The following is a 12,390-nucleotide window of genomic DNA, read 5'->3' as shown; positions in this document are numbered from 1 at the left end:
TTGGAGTCCCACTGTCTACTCTTAACTGTTCCAGACCGCTTCTCACTGTGTAGCTAAAACCCCTTGATCTTGTCTACAAGCCAAAGAGCAAGCTCCTAAACATGGCGTCTAAGGCCTTCTGTGATCTGACTTCTGATCTTTTAGGTCTTCACTGTCTCCTGCCTGTTTCGTGCTACAAGCTCCAGCAATTCAGCTCTGCTTATAGTTTGCCTACACACAGTGCTGTTGGTAACCTCCGCCCCTTGGCTGTGTGGTCCCCTCTACCTGGTGTGCCTGCCCCATTCACCTAACAAATTCAGCTGGGAGTTCCTCAAGGAAGTTTTTCTCCACCTTTCTTTTTTGTCCCCTCCTCCCTACTAGATAAGCACAATATAATGGGCAGACAGATTAAAAGCTAATACCTGTATAACAAGTGTGGTAAGTATTGTGAGAAAGATAATTACGACACATAAGGAAGGTAAAAACTGCACTTAGCAGTTTGGTCCTGTATCTCAAACTACACTATCAATTCCATTGAGGCCAGGGACTCATTTTGTACCGTCAGTATTTGGTACATAAACAAAAAATGAAATATTTTCTGAATAAGTGAACACAATTTTTTTTCCTAAATTATATTTTCTATTTCATAATTTCCTCCAAATCCTCAAAATTTTGAAAAGTTTTTTTATTGACTTTTGGAAAATTGTATAAATGTAGATTTCTAGGATTTTGTATTTTTCGGTAATGATTTTTCCTTCTCTCTTTTTTTCTTTTGCAAGCTCCTTGCCCGACTTGAAGGTAGAAGTTCCTTGAAAGAAATAGAACCCTATCTGTTTGCTAATGAAGATTCACCTGTGCTTGGTAAAAAACGATCTCAGATCAAAATATAGTGTCATAAGTTCTATAAAACATGTTTTTTTATATACATATATTCCTAGCAAGAGACTGTATAGGTTAAACTGTGAAATTAAAAACTGAGAAACAGATTGTAACAAAACCCTTGTAAGCCGTCCTTCTCTGTGTCAGATGGGGTAGAGTTTGGCTTGTCTGGTAAATCTTCAGAACAAACATTGACCCCTCTTATCCCAACACGATATTTGTGGGAGTCTTGTTATTATAATTTATGTTTCATGCTTCAGAAGTTAGAGAATCACAGGAAAGTCCTTAGCTGTCCTGTTGTTCTGTTGATGTTTCTACAGTAGAGAAAATACACGTCTCCTTGTTCTATTAGCACTTCCACACTCGGGAAACCTTACAAAGCAGGTAGTGGGCTTAGGTGGTTTTTTCTTTTTTACTGTAACAGCTTTATAGAGATATAATTCACCCATTTAGGTGTACAATTCAATGATGTTTAGTGTTCACACAGTTACGCAAACATCACCATAATCGATTTTAGAATATTTTCATCACCTCAAAAAGGCATGGCTATTAGTAGTCTCTCCCCATTTCCTCCCACATCTCTCAGCCCGAGGCAACTGCTAGTCTACTCTCTACTCTAAACTTGCCTTTGCTGGACTTTTCATATAATTGGAATCCTACAGGAAGTGGTCTTCTGTGACAACTGGCTTCTTTCGCTTTGTATAATCTTTTCAAGGTTCATCATATTGCAGCGTGCCTCAGTAGTTCATTCCTTTTTTACGGTTGAATAATATTCTATTGCGTGGGTAGGTAGACCACATTTTGTTTATCTGTTCATCAGTTGATGGACAAATGGGTTGTTTCTACTTTTTGGCTGTTACAAGTAATGCTGCTATGATTATTTGTGTGCAGGTTTTTCTGTGGATATGTTTTCAGTTCTCTTGGGTAATACCTACAAAAAGGACTGCTAGGTTTATGGTAACTGTGTTTAACCTGTTGTGGAACTGCCTATTTTCTAAAGCAGCTACACATTTTACTTGCTACTAGCAGTAAAGCATATGATGGTTCCAATTTCCCCACATCCTGCAAACAAATGAGTATGAAGTGATTTCTCACTGTGGTTTTGGTTTACATTTCCCTTATGGCTAATGATGTTAAGCATTTTTGCATGTGCTTATTGGCAAGTTGTATATGTAATTTGGAGAAATGTCAGATCTATTGCCCATTTTCAAAACTGGCTTGTCTTTTTTATTATTGAGTTGAAAGAGTCCTTTATATAGTCTAGATACAAGTCCTTTATCAAATATATGATGCGCGGATACCCATTCATTCTGTGGCTTGTCTTTTCACTATGTTATCCATTGAAGTGCAAAGTCATTAATTTTTTTTAATCCAAGACTTTATGTAATTATGACCCTGCACCAAGCCAAGGATGAGATGCATGTGGGAAAGTGAACCCCAGGATCCTCGGTCTCCATGCCCAGAACTGAGCCTTCTCTTCACTTCGCTGTCTCCTGCCCATCCCTCAGCCCTCACTGTCACCTACACTCATCAACTGCAGTCCCCACAAAGTTATTAATTTTGATGAAGTCCAGTTTATCTTTTGTTGTTCCTACTTTTGGTATCATAGCTAAGAAGCCGTTACCTAATCCAAAGGCAAGAAGATTTACGGCTTTTTGTGGTGTTATTGATTTCTGTTTCCATTCTTTTCTGATCAGAGAACATACTTCTATGATTTCAGTCTTTTTTTTTTTTTTTGGTGAGGAAGATTGGCCCTCAGCTAATATGTGTTGCCAGTCTTCCTCCATTTTGTATGTGGGATGGCTCCACAGCATGGCCTGACAATTGGTGTGTAGGTCCATGGACGTGATCCGACCCCATGAACCCAAGGCCACCAAAGTGAAGCACATGAACTTAGCCACTGCACCACTGGGGCCAGCCCTTGTGAGAGAGTCTTTTAAAATTTATTGGGACTTGTTTTATGGCCACATATGTGATCCATCCTGAAGAATGTTCCACGTGCACTTGAGAAGAGTGTGTATTCTGCTGTAGTTGGGACTAGTGTTTTTCTAATGTCTCTTAGTTGTAGTTGGTTTTCAGTGTTGTTCAAGTCTTCTGTTTCCTTGCTGATCTTCTGTCTAGTTGTTCTGTCCACTGTTGAAAGTGCAGTATTAAAGACTCTAACTATTACTGTCGAATTATTTCTCTATCCCTTTTGTTCTGTCAGTTTTTGCTTCAGGTATTTTGGGGCTTCCTGTATTGTGGGGCACAAATAAGTTTATTATTATTATATCTGATTGATGGGTTGACTCACAATCATTATAAAATGTCCTTTGTCACCTCATACCCATTAGGATGGCCACTGTCGAAATAACCAAAAAAGAGCAAGTGTTGGTAAGGATGTGGAGAAATTAGAACCCTTGTGCCCTGTTGATGGGATTGTAGCATGGTAAAGCCACCCTGGAAAACAGTATGGAGGGTCCTAAAAAGATTAAAAATAGAACTCAATGCCACAACCAGAAGGACACACAACTAAATATACAACTACATACTGGAGGGGTTTGGGGAGAAAAAGAAGAAAAAAAGATTGGCAACAGATGTTAGCTCAGGTGCCAATCTTTAAAAAGAAAAAAACAACTACTATATGATCTAACAATTCCGGGTACATAGCCAAAAAAATTGAAAGCAGGTTATTGAAGAGATATTTGCACACCCATGTTCACAGCAGCACTACTCACAATACCTAAGAGATGGAAGCAACCCAAGCGTTCATCAACAAATGAATGGATAAACAAAATGTGCTTTATTTATTTATTTATTTTTTTGAGGAAGATTAGCCCTGAGCTAACATCTGCTGCCAATCCTCCTCTTTTTGCAGAGGAAGACTGGCTCTGAGCTAACATCCATGCCCATCTTCCTCTACTTTATATGTGGGCTGCCTGCCACAGCGTTGCTTGACAAGCGGTCTGTAGGTGTGCACCCGGGATCCAAACTGGTGAGCCCCTGACCGCCAAAGTGGAACGTGTGAACTTAACTGCTGCACCAGCCCCCAAAATGTGGTTTATATATATAATGGACTGTTATTCAGCCTTAAAAAGGAAGGAAATCCTGTCACATGCTGCAAGATGGATGAACCTTGAGGACATGCTGAGTGAAACAAGCCAGACACAACAAGAAAAGTATTAGTATGAGTCCACTTAAGTGAGGAATCTAGAGTAGGCAAACTCATAGAAGCATAAAGTAGAATGGTGGCTGCCAGCAGCTAGAGGGCAGGGAAAGGGGACGGGAGCTGTTGTTTAATAGGGACAGAGTTCAGTTTTCAGCTGAAAAATTCTGGAGATCTGTTTTACAACAATATGTGTGTGTGTGTGTATATATATATTTAAGACTGGTGAACTGTACACTTAAAAATGGTTAAGATGGTAAATTTTATGTTATGTGTCCTTTATCGCAATTTTTGTCTGAAAGTCTGTTTTGTCTGATACTAGTATGGCCATTTCAGCTCTCTTTTTGGTTACTGTTTGCGGAGTATGTCTTTTTCTGTCAACCTATTTGTGACTTGGAATGTCAAACGTGCCCATTGCAGACAGCCTGTAGTTGGATCAAGTTTTTTATTCCGTTCTGCCTATCTGCCCTTTGTTTAGACTGTTTAATCCATTTACAGTTAGTGATAAGACAGGATTTATGGCTGCCATTTTGCTGTCTGTATTATATATGTCTTATGTCTTTTTTCTTTGTTCCTCCTTTACTATCTTCTTTTGTATTAAATAGAAACTTTCTAGTATACCATTTTAATTTCTTGTCATTATTTTTACTTTATTTTTCATGAATTTTTTTCCTGTTGGTTGCTCTGAGGATTACAATTAACATCTTAATTTATAACGATCTAGTTTGGATTAATACCATCTTAATTTGAATACTTTGTAAAAACTTTACTGCTGTATATCTCCATTTTTCCCCTTTGTGCTTTTACAAATTGCGTATTTATACATTGTATGCCCATAAACACTTTTAAAATTATAACAATTAAAATTATTACTTAATGCAGTTCTTTCTTTTTTTTTTTTTTTTAAGATTTTATTTTTCCTTTTTCTCCCAAAGCCCCCCGGTACCTAGCTGTGTATTTTTAGTTGTAGATCCTTCCAGTTATGGCATGTGGGACGCCCCCCTAGCATGGCCTGACAAGTGGTGCCATATCTGCGCCCAGGACTCGAACCTGCGAAACCCTGGGCAGCAGAAACAGAGCACGCAAACCCAACCACTCGGCCCCAGGGCTGGCCCTCTAATGCAGTTATTTCTTAAATCAGATAATGAAAAAAGTTACAAGTATAAAACACATTTATACTGTCTCTTACATTTACCTATGTAGTTATATTTACCTGTTCTTTATGTATTCACGTTGCTGTCTACTGTCCTTGCATTCAGCCTGAAGGACTCCCTTTAATATTTCTTATAGAGAAGATCTGTTGGCAAAAAAAGTTCTAAACTATCAATAATAAAAGACAAATTTTGGGGGCTGCCCTGGTGGCACAGCGATTAAGTTTGCACGTTCCACTTCAGTGGCCTGGGGTTTGCCAGTTCGGATCCCGGGTGCAGACATGGCACCACTTGGCAAAAAAGCCATGCTGTGGTAGGCGTCCCACATATAAAGTAGAGGAAGACGGGTGTGGATGTTAGCTCAGGGCCAGTCTTCCTCAGCAAAAAGAGGAGGGTTGGCAGCAGTTAGCTCAGGGCTAATCTTCCATGATAGACAAAAGATTGAACTTTCTGGTCTTTCTGTCAGAAGGGATATTATTAAATTTAACTTTATGAAACTGACATTAAAACTTGGATTTGCAGCACAACTTACGTATTTGAATAGTACGCTTATAGAAACTTTAAAAACACCGTCATGTTCAGTTAGTACCAAAGTTTACTTGAAACTATCCTAGATCTTATAGCTGTAAAGCTAGTTAGATGAATACTCGTTGGAGCAATAGCAGACGTAAGACTGGGATTATAAGGATCGTTTATCAACAACAGTTTATTAGAATTCTTATAGGGAAGCTCAGGTTGAAGCAGTAAGAAATTTAGGGGTTATAGGAGTCTCTAATGCTGTTGTAAACCTTTTTAATGCTTTTTTGGATAGTAGTTATTCAGTGCCATATACCAATTCATTGCCTCTTCAGTACTATAATGATTGTAATCTGTAAATTCAACATATTTGTGACACAATTACTGGGTTGGTACCAAGATGGTGTATCTTTTGGCTTTTCTTTCTTGTCCTTATTTTGAAGGATCTTTAGATTCATAAACTTACTCTGACAATCTGTTACCCAGACCCCTTGCAGCATCCTAATTGTGAGAGTAACTATCAAGGCCAAACTTTCCAGATTTTTCTGATTTAGTTTAATTTGTCAAGTGCCAAACTTTAGAGGTTTTTTTGTTATTTTATTTATTTTTTTTTTTACCACAAGTTGTCACGCTCAATCCTTTGGACTAGGCTCTGATTTTTTGTAACAACCCACAGAAACATATGAGATAGTGACTTCAGACAGTTAAAGGACTGTCTCCTCTATAGAACACAATGTTGTTGTTTTAAAGGTTTTATTTTTCCTTTTTTTCCCAAAGCCCCCCGATACATAGTTGTGTATTTTCAGTTGTGGGTCCTTCCAGTTGTGGCACATGAGACACCGCCTCAGCGTGGCCTGATGAGTGGTGCCATGTCCGCACCCAGGATCTGAAGCGGCGAAACCCTGGGCCGCCAAAGCAGAGCACGGGAACTTAACCACTCAGCCACGGGGCGGGCTCCAGAACATAATGTTTGAATATTATTTTTGATCTTATGATTAGACAGTAAATGTTTATAACATCAGTGAAACTGATTTCATTTCATCATTAAACATATTTCTAGGGAATCTAGTTCAAGCACCTTAGTGAAAATGTTCATGTGTAATTTGCAAGTTGGCCGATTTTACTTGCCCAGTTGTTGTAAGTGACCTTTTAACCTGCCTTGCTATTAATCTGTGAGAGGGGCAGAGTGTTTTTATCTACCAGATCATCTCTTAACCAGGGATTTGATCTTAAACTTGGCCCCAGTTTCTTTCTGTAGCCATGTAGTGCATCAGCTGTTTCTTAGTGCTGCGTGAATTTAGAAGGCCTTGGGAGACTGTAGGAAAGTGCCCTCAAAGACATATTCCTTTGAGTCCTGCTGGAAGATGTTTATGAGTACCACCTTTCTCTCCAAGAACATACTTGGCAGAGTTTTCATTTTTTCCCTATTCTGAGAATTCCCGAAATATCCAGAGAAGTTTCAGTTGCCCTCTGACCAGTATCATGTATTTTTCTCTCTCTGTGGAGTGCCTTCCCTTTTACCTCAGAATATCTTACATTTCTCTTACCTCAAATTATCTCCGTTTGACTCTCCAGCCTCATGAAACTGCTACTGAACTTTTTACTTACTAAATGAGCACAATCCATTGTATCTTTCTTCCGTTTCCTCACGTGCTCGCCACCTTCCTTCGGTGTGGTCTCCGTCCTCGCTGTTGCTCCAGAAGCGGTGACTGCTCCCCACGGTGCCCTTTCAGGCTATCATCTGAGCGTCTCAGTTGTTGGCGTTTGGTTCATAAAATAGTATTTATATTAAATGTGCTTTTGTACGTTACTCATTTACTGCTGTAAGGTCACTATCCAGGACAATTCAGTGATCTCTTCCCTACCTCTCCCCCAGCATGTTTTCATTTTTAGAACTTTTCTGCTGTACTTAGTATTAGTACTATTTCATTTTCTTGAAACCTTCTTTTGTGCTCTGTGTCATTTTTCCTCTTGATCTTTCTAATAAATTTCCGTATCTTTGTGCTGACTTCTCTAACTCTGGATGTATCCCAAGAACTGAATTTTGGGCCTGTTATTCTTCATTCTAGATCCCCTCCCACCCGCCAAAGAGAGTTTTCTGTTCTCTCTTTCTGTGTTGCTTACTCCCAGATTGCTATATCCAGCCTCTCAGTACTGTCTTCACTCTTAAATCCTAGTGGCTTAGGACATTTTTATTTTGTAACACCTAGAGATACATCTTTTTTTTTTTTTTAAGATTTTATTTTTCCTTTTTCTCCCCAAATCCTCCCAGTACACAGTTGTATATTCAAGTTGTGGGTCCCTCTAGTTGTGGCATGTGGGACATCACCTCAGTGTGGCCTGATGAGCGGTGCCATGTCCGCGCCCAGGATCCGAACCAGCGAAACCCTGGGCCGCCAAAGCAGAGCATGCGCACTTACCACTGAGCCGCGGGGCCAGCCCCGTAGAGATAGATCTTAACATACCATTTTGAAAGCTAAATTCTTTTTAGGATATTTACGTGAATTAAAAATCTCTGCTTTGCTCACGTATTTGATTTGTATGGGTACTTCTAAGCCTAACTCTGAGAACTTTTAAATCACTGCCTCAGGTTTACTCTTACCTTTGGAATCAGTGAAGGGGGCTGAAGACCTAACAGGAATTAAGTGTCAGAACTGCTTGGGCCGGGGCAGCAAGTAGGGCCTGGGCTAGCACTGGACAGTTTGTTCTTGTTCTTGCTTCTTTCCTGTCTTGGTCCCTTGCTCCAGGCCTTGGTCTCAGGCCAAAGACCTGCTGGACTCTGCTAACTGAAGCCCCCTACCTTTGACTCTCTACCAGACCTGCTCCCTTTCAAAACGCCATTTTCCAGAATTGACTTTTGGGCCTTTAACTCTCACCAAATCAGGACTTAGGTGTTTATTCTTTACATGTCTCTCAGGAAGTTCTTAGGAAGAAAGTAATCTGATGAAGTGTGTTCAGAAGATCCTGTGTGTCTGCTGGGGATGGATGGACTATTCAAGTGTCAACCTTAAAGTAGCTCCAGGAAATGTAATCGAGTAAATAGTCAAAATTATATGGCATGATAAATGTGATGATGGAAGATGATAAAGTTTGCTTTTCCTACCTCCAAGTCTTATTGTTGGGATCAAATGAGGTATTATAAAGCAGTCCCTTTTCACTTGTAAAGTACTATGGAAAGGCCAATGCTGCTCCTCAGCCTCTTCTGCTTGCGGGTCTGGGGAGAGGGGAGGGAGGGTTCGGTGCAGTCTCTCATCGCTTCCCGTGATGTTTCCGCATGGTCCATGTGCCCACAGACCCCTTTCAGATTAATCCTGCTAACTGTTTTCACCTTTCCTCCGCTCCCGTTCATGTTGGTTCTGTGTTAATGTCTCTTCATCTAGAGCGTGCAGTTTATTCTTTCTACAGTACAGGGCGGTAAAAGACATGTATTTGGGGGCAAGGGGAAGCTTTCAGCTTAGCTCCTTAGTAATATAGTAGAAGAGAGTAAACTGAACATCTGGGTTTAATATAGTTTTAGTCACTGTTGACTTTTAATAAGAGCATCCATGAACAATTATTAGTGTGAAAATAGTTTCATTCCTTGAGGCTGGAATCTTTGGGGGCGGAAGGGGAATCTTTTTAATGTCAGTTTTGGACTGCAAATTATATGTAAGATGGTAGTAGACATTGGCTGAAGTTTTATACTACCTTAAATATAGTATGGTGGCAGTTTGCTAGATTAATTCTTCTCCATTATTCCTGAATGTTCCAGCATACAGTGGTTGGTTAGTAATAACAAGAAATAAAGTAACTGGATTCTCAGATAGACTATGTAATTTGTTTGGGGCCTAAGAATAGGCATTTTTAACACAGTGTTTCCAGTTATGTGGTTCAGCCATAAATTAAATGGCAAACAAACTAGCAAGAATTGGAAGGCCACTGTTTAAAGTAGATTTTGAAAAGCTCTGGAGGCAGGACAATTTCCCCAGGTGTTTTATTTAATTTGTGTTGTCCTCACTGAAAGAGTTATTGAAACCTAAACAGAAAGAGATTTAACGTCTTTAAAGTTCAGAGTAGTTGACTTCGATTTATAATGCTAGGAATATGATTCACATTGCAGGTGTCTTTCCAGCTGGACGCAGTTTGAGAGAGTTTCATATAGCAAAGGATAACTGAAGGCGGTTTGGAAACATGTGGGGCTGTTTTCAGTTGAGGGATGCTGTTGGAATTTAGCGCCCGAGAGCTGTGGGCTCCACCCTGTGTGTGTGAAACTGCACAGTCAAGAATTGCTCTACCCATAATGCCAGTAACATTGAGAAACACCAGGGATTGTTTCAGCTGTGAGTGGCAGAAGTCCAGCCTAGTGGCTTACCAGATCGTGGCTTATTTTCCTCACATCACAAGTGATATAGAGACAGGCCGTGCATAGCTGGTCCAGGGTTCCATATTTTGATTAAAGTCCTGGTTACTTCCTCTCTTCCTGCTCCACCATCCTTCGAGTCCACCTTCCTTAGGGTGTCCACCTTTCATCCTCACTATTTCAAGTTAGCAGTTTCACCTCCAGAGAAGGGACCGGCAGAGTAGAACTGGTACCTGTGTCTGGAAAGCAAAAATTAGAAATCCCAACAGATGTCCCCTTGTGTCTCACTGGCTACAGCTATGATGCCTGGTGACTCCTCTTTGTAGGGAAGACTGAGAAAAATAGTTTTTAAGCTGGGCGCATTCCCTTCCCCAGTTGAGGTGTTATGCTTAAAGGAAAAAGAGAGAATGGATTTGGGATAATCCATTATCAGACATAGTGTGTACCATAGTATTCAACAGTTTTGAAAGGCCCTAGACGTGTGGCACTTTATTCTTAACTCTCTAATATCACCAATTTAAGTGTGAGTGCATGTGGACTCAAGCCCAGGACATTGTTTTGGACCCCTTTCAACCTGGTCGTTCTGTTTTGGAAATTTTTTTCATGCTAATTAATAGCCAACTTCTTTCTCAGAGGTGAAACTTAATGATTTACTTTTAATTTCCTTATTTATTTGTATTTGCTTAACAGATCCATTTTGGCAAATGGATTTAGATCTTCTTTCACATTCTGTTGAATGTCTTTTTAAACATTTTTGCAGACTTTTCATTTTGTAGCCTGCTATTATTGTGCTGCTGCATTTTGATTGACATTTTTGAATTTTGCACAGGTGATATTCTTGAATTTCATGGTCCAGAAGGAACAGGAAAAACAGAAATGCTTTATCATTTAACAGCACGTTGTATACTTCCAAAATCAGAAGGTGGACTGGAAGTAGAAGTCTTGTTTATTGATACAGATTACCACTTTGATATGCTTCGGCTCGTTACAGTTCTTGAGCATAGACTCTCCCAAAGTTGTGAAGAAGTAGTCAAACGTTGCCTTGGAAGATTTTTTTTGGTATATTGCAGTAGCAGCATCCAGTTACTTCTCACACTTTATTCACTAGAAGCTATGTTCTGTGGTCACCCCTCTCTCCGCCTTTTGATCGTGGATAGCCTGTCGGCTTTTTACTGGATAGACCGTGTCAATGGAGGCGAAAGTGTTAACTTACAGGAGTCCACTCTGAAGAAGTGTTCGCAGTTCTTAGAGAAACTTGTAAAGGAGTACCGCTTGGTTCTTTTTGCAACAACACAAAGTATAATGCGGAAAACCTCGCACTTAAGAGAAGGGCCTTCCTCTGCCTTCACTCATCCGAGCGACGCGGGTGTGGACTACAGACCTTACCTCTGTAAGGCCTGGCAACAAGTGGTAAAGCACCGGATTTTCTTCTCCAAAGATGATTCTAAAACCAGCAACCAATTTTCTTTAGTTTCACGTCATTTAAAAAGTAACAATTTAAAAAAACATTTTTTTATTATTGGAGAAAGTGGGGTTGAGTTTTGTTCATATGTATCATAAAATGGTCTTTTTGCAGGATGGTGTGCAAGTTTTAAAAAGTCTTTAATAGGCTGAAGTGATTCCATTCTGAAGTTTTAAACCCCAGGGGAATTAGCATAACAGTGTTTCTACACAGAATGGATTTCTTAATCTAGCACAGTAAAACTTCAGACTATTCTGTACCTAGGTTATTGAAGATTAGTCAAAATTATATTGACAATTAAATTGTATGTTAAGCTTGTTTTTAAACTAAATAAATAATATACACATTTCAGCCTAAATAAAATGGACTTTTATAACTCTGTGTCACATTTCTGGAATTCAGTTAAGCACTTATTTGTTTAGGAAGTTTAAATGCATTTCTAATTTCTCATGTATAACTCCTTTAGGAAGCTGTGACTTTGGAAAATGTTTCTGTAGAGCTATTATTTCTGTAAAGGGGATGAAAACGAGCTTACGCATCTGCCTTTCACACCAAAAACTATGGAAAATCAGAGCATTTTGATCTGTGACACTAAGTTCCAAGATGGAACTGCATTATGGTTGGGTTTCTATATAATTTTTTTTTTAAGATTTTATTTTTCTTTTTTCTCCCCAAAGCCCCCCAGTACATAGTTGTGTATTTTTAGTTGTGGGTCTTCTAGTTGTGGCATGTGGGATGCCGCCTCAGCGTGGCCTGATGAGCGGTGGCATATCCGCTCCCAGGATCTGAACCACCAAAACCCTGGGCCACTGAAGCGGAGCGTGCAAACTTAACCACTCAGCCACGGAGCCGGCCTCTCTGTATAATTTTTGAAACACCGGGAAATAAGATACCCACTCAAGGAGTTCTGTGAAGAATC

At 39.7% G+C, this 12,390-nt stretch overlaps 1 protein-coding gene across 1 annotated transcript in view; it reads left to right on the top strand.

Annotated features, from left to right (window-relative positions):
• Positions 1 to 12,130, top strand: part of XRCC2 (X-ray repair cross complementing 2) — a 33,686-nt gene extending 21,556 nt beyond the window's left edge. The window contains exons 2-3 of the mRNA NM_001309266.1: positions 759 to 840; positions 10,839 to 12,130. Of these exons, the coding sequence (NP_001296195.1) occupies positions 759 to 840; positions 10,839 to 11,569 (813 nt within the window). The 3' untranslated portion in view covers positions 11,570 to 12,130. The remainder of the gene's footprint in view (positions 1 to 758; positions 841 to 10,838) is intronic.
• Positions 12,131 to 12,390: the final 260 nt, after the last annotated feature.

Source organism: Equus caballus, chromosome 4 (assembly GCF_041296265.1).
Source record: "Equus caballus isolate H_3958 breed thoroughbred chromosome 4, TB-T2T, whole genome shotgun sequence".
Classification (NCBI taxonomy): domain Eukaryota; kingdom Metazoa; phylum Chordata; class Mammalia; order Perissodactyla; family Equidae; genus Equus; species Equus caballus.
The sequence above is the reverse complement of the archived record's forward strand: the minus strand, read 5'-3'. Positions and strand labels throughout refer to the sequence as shown.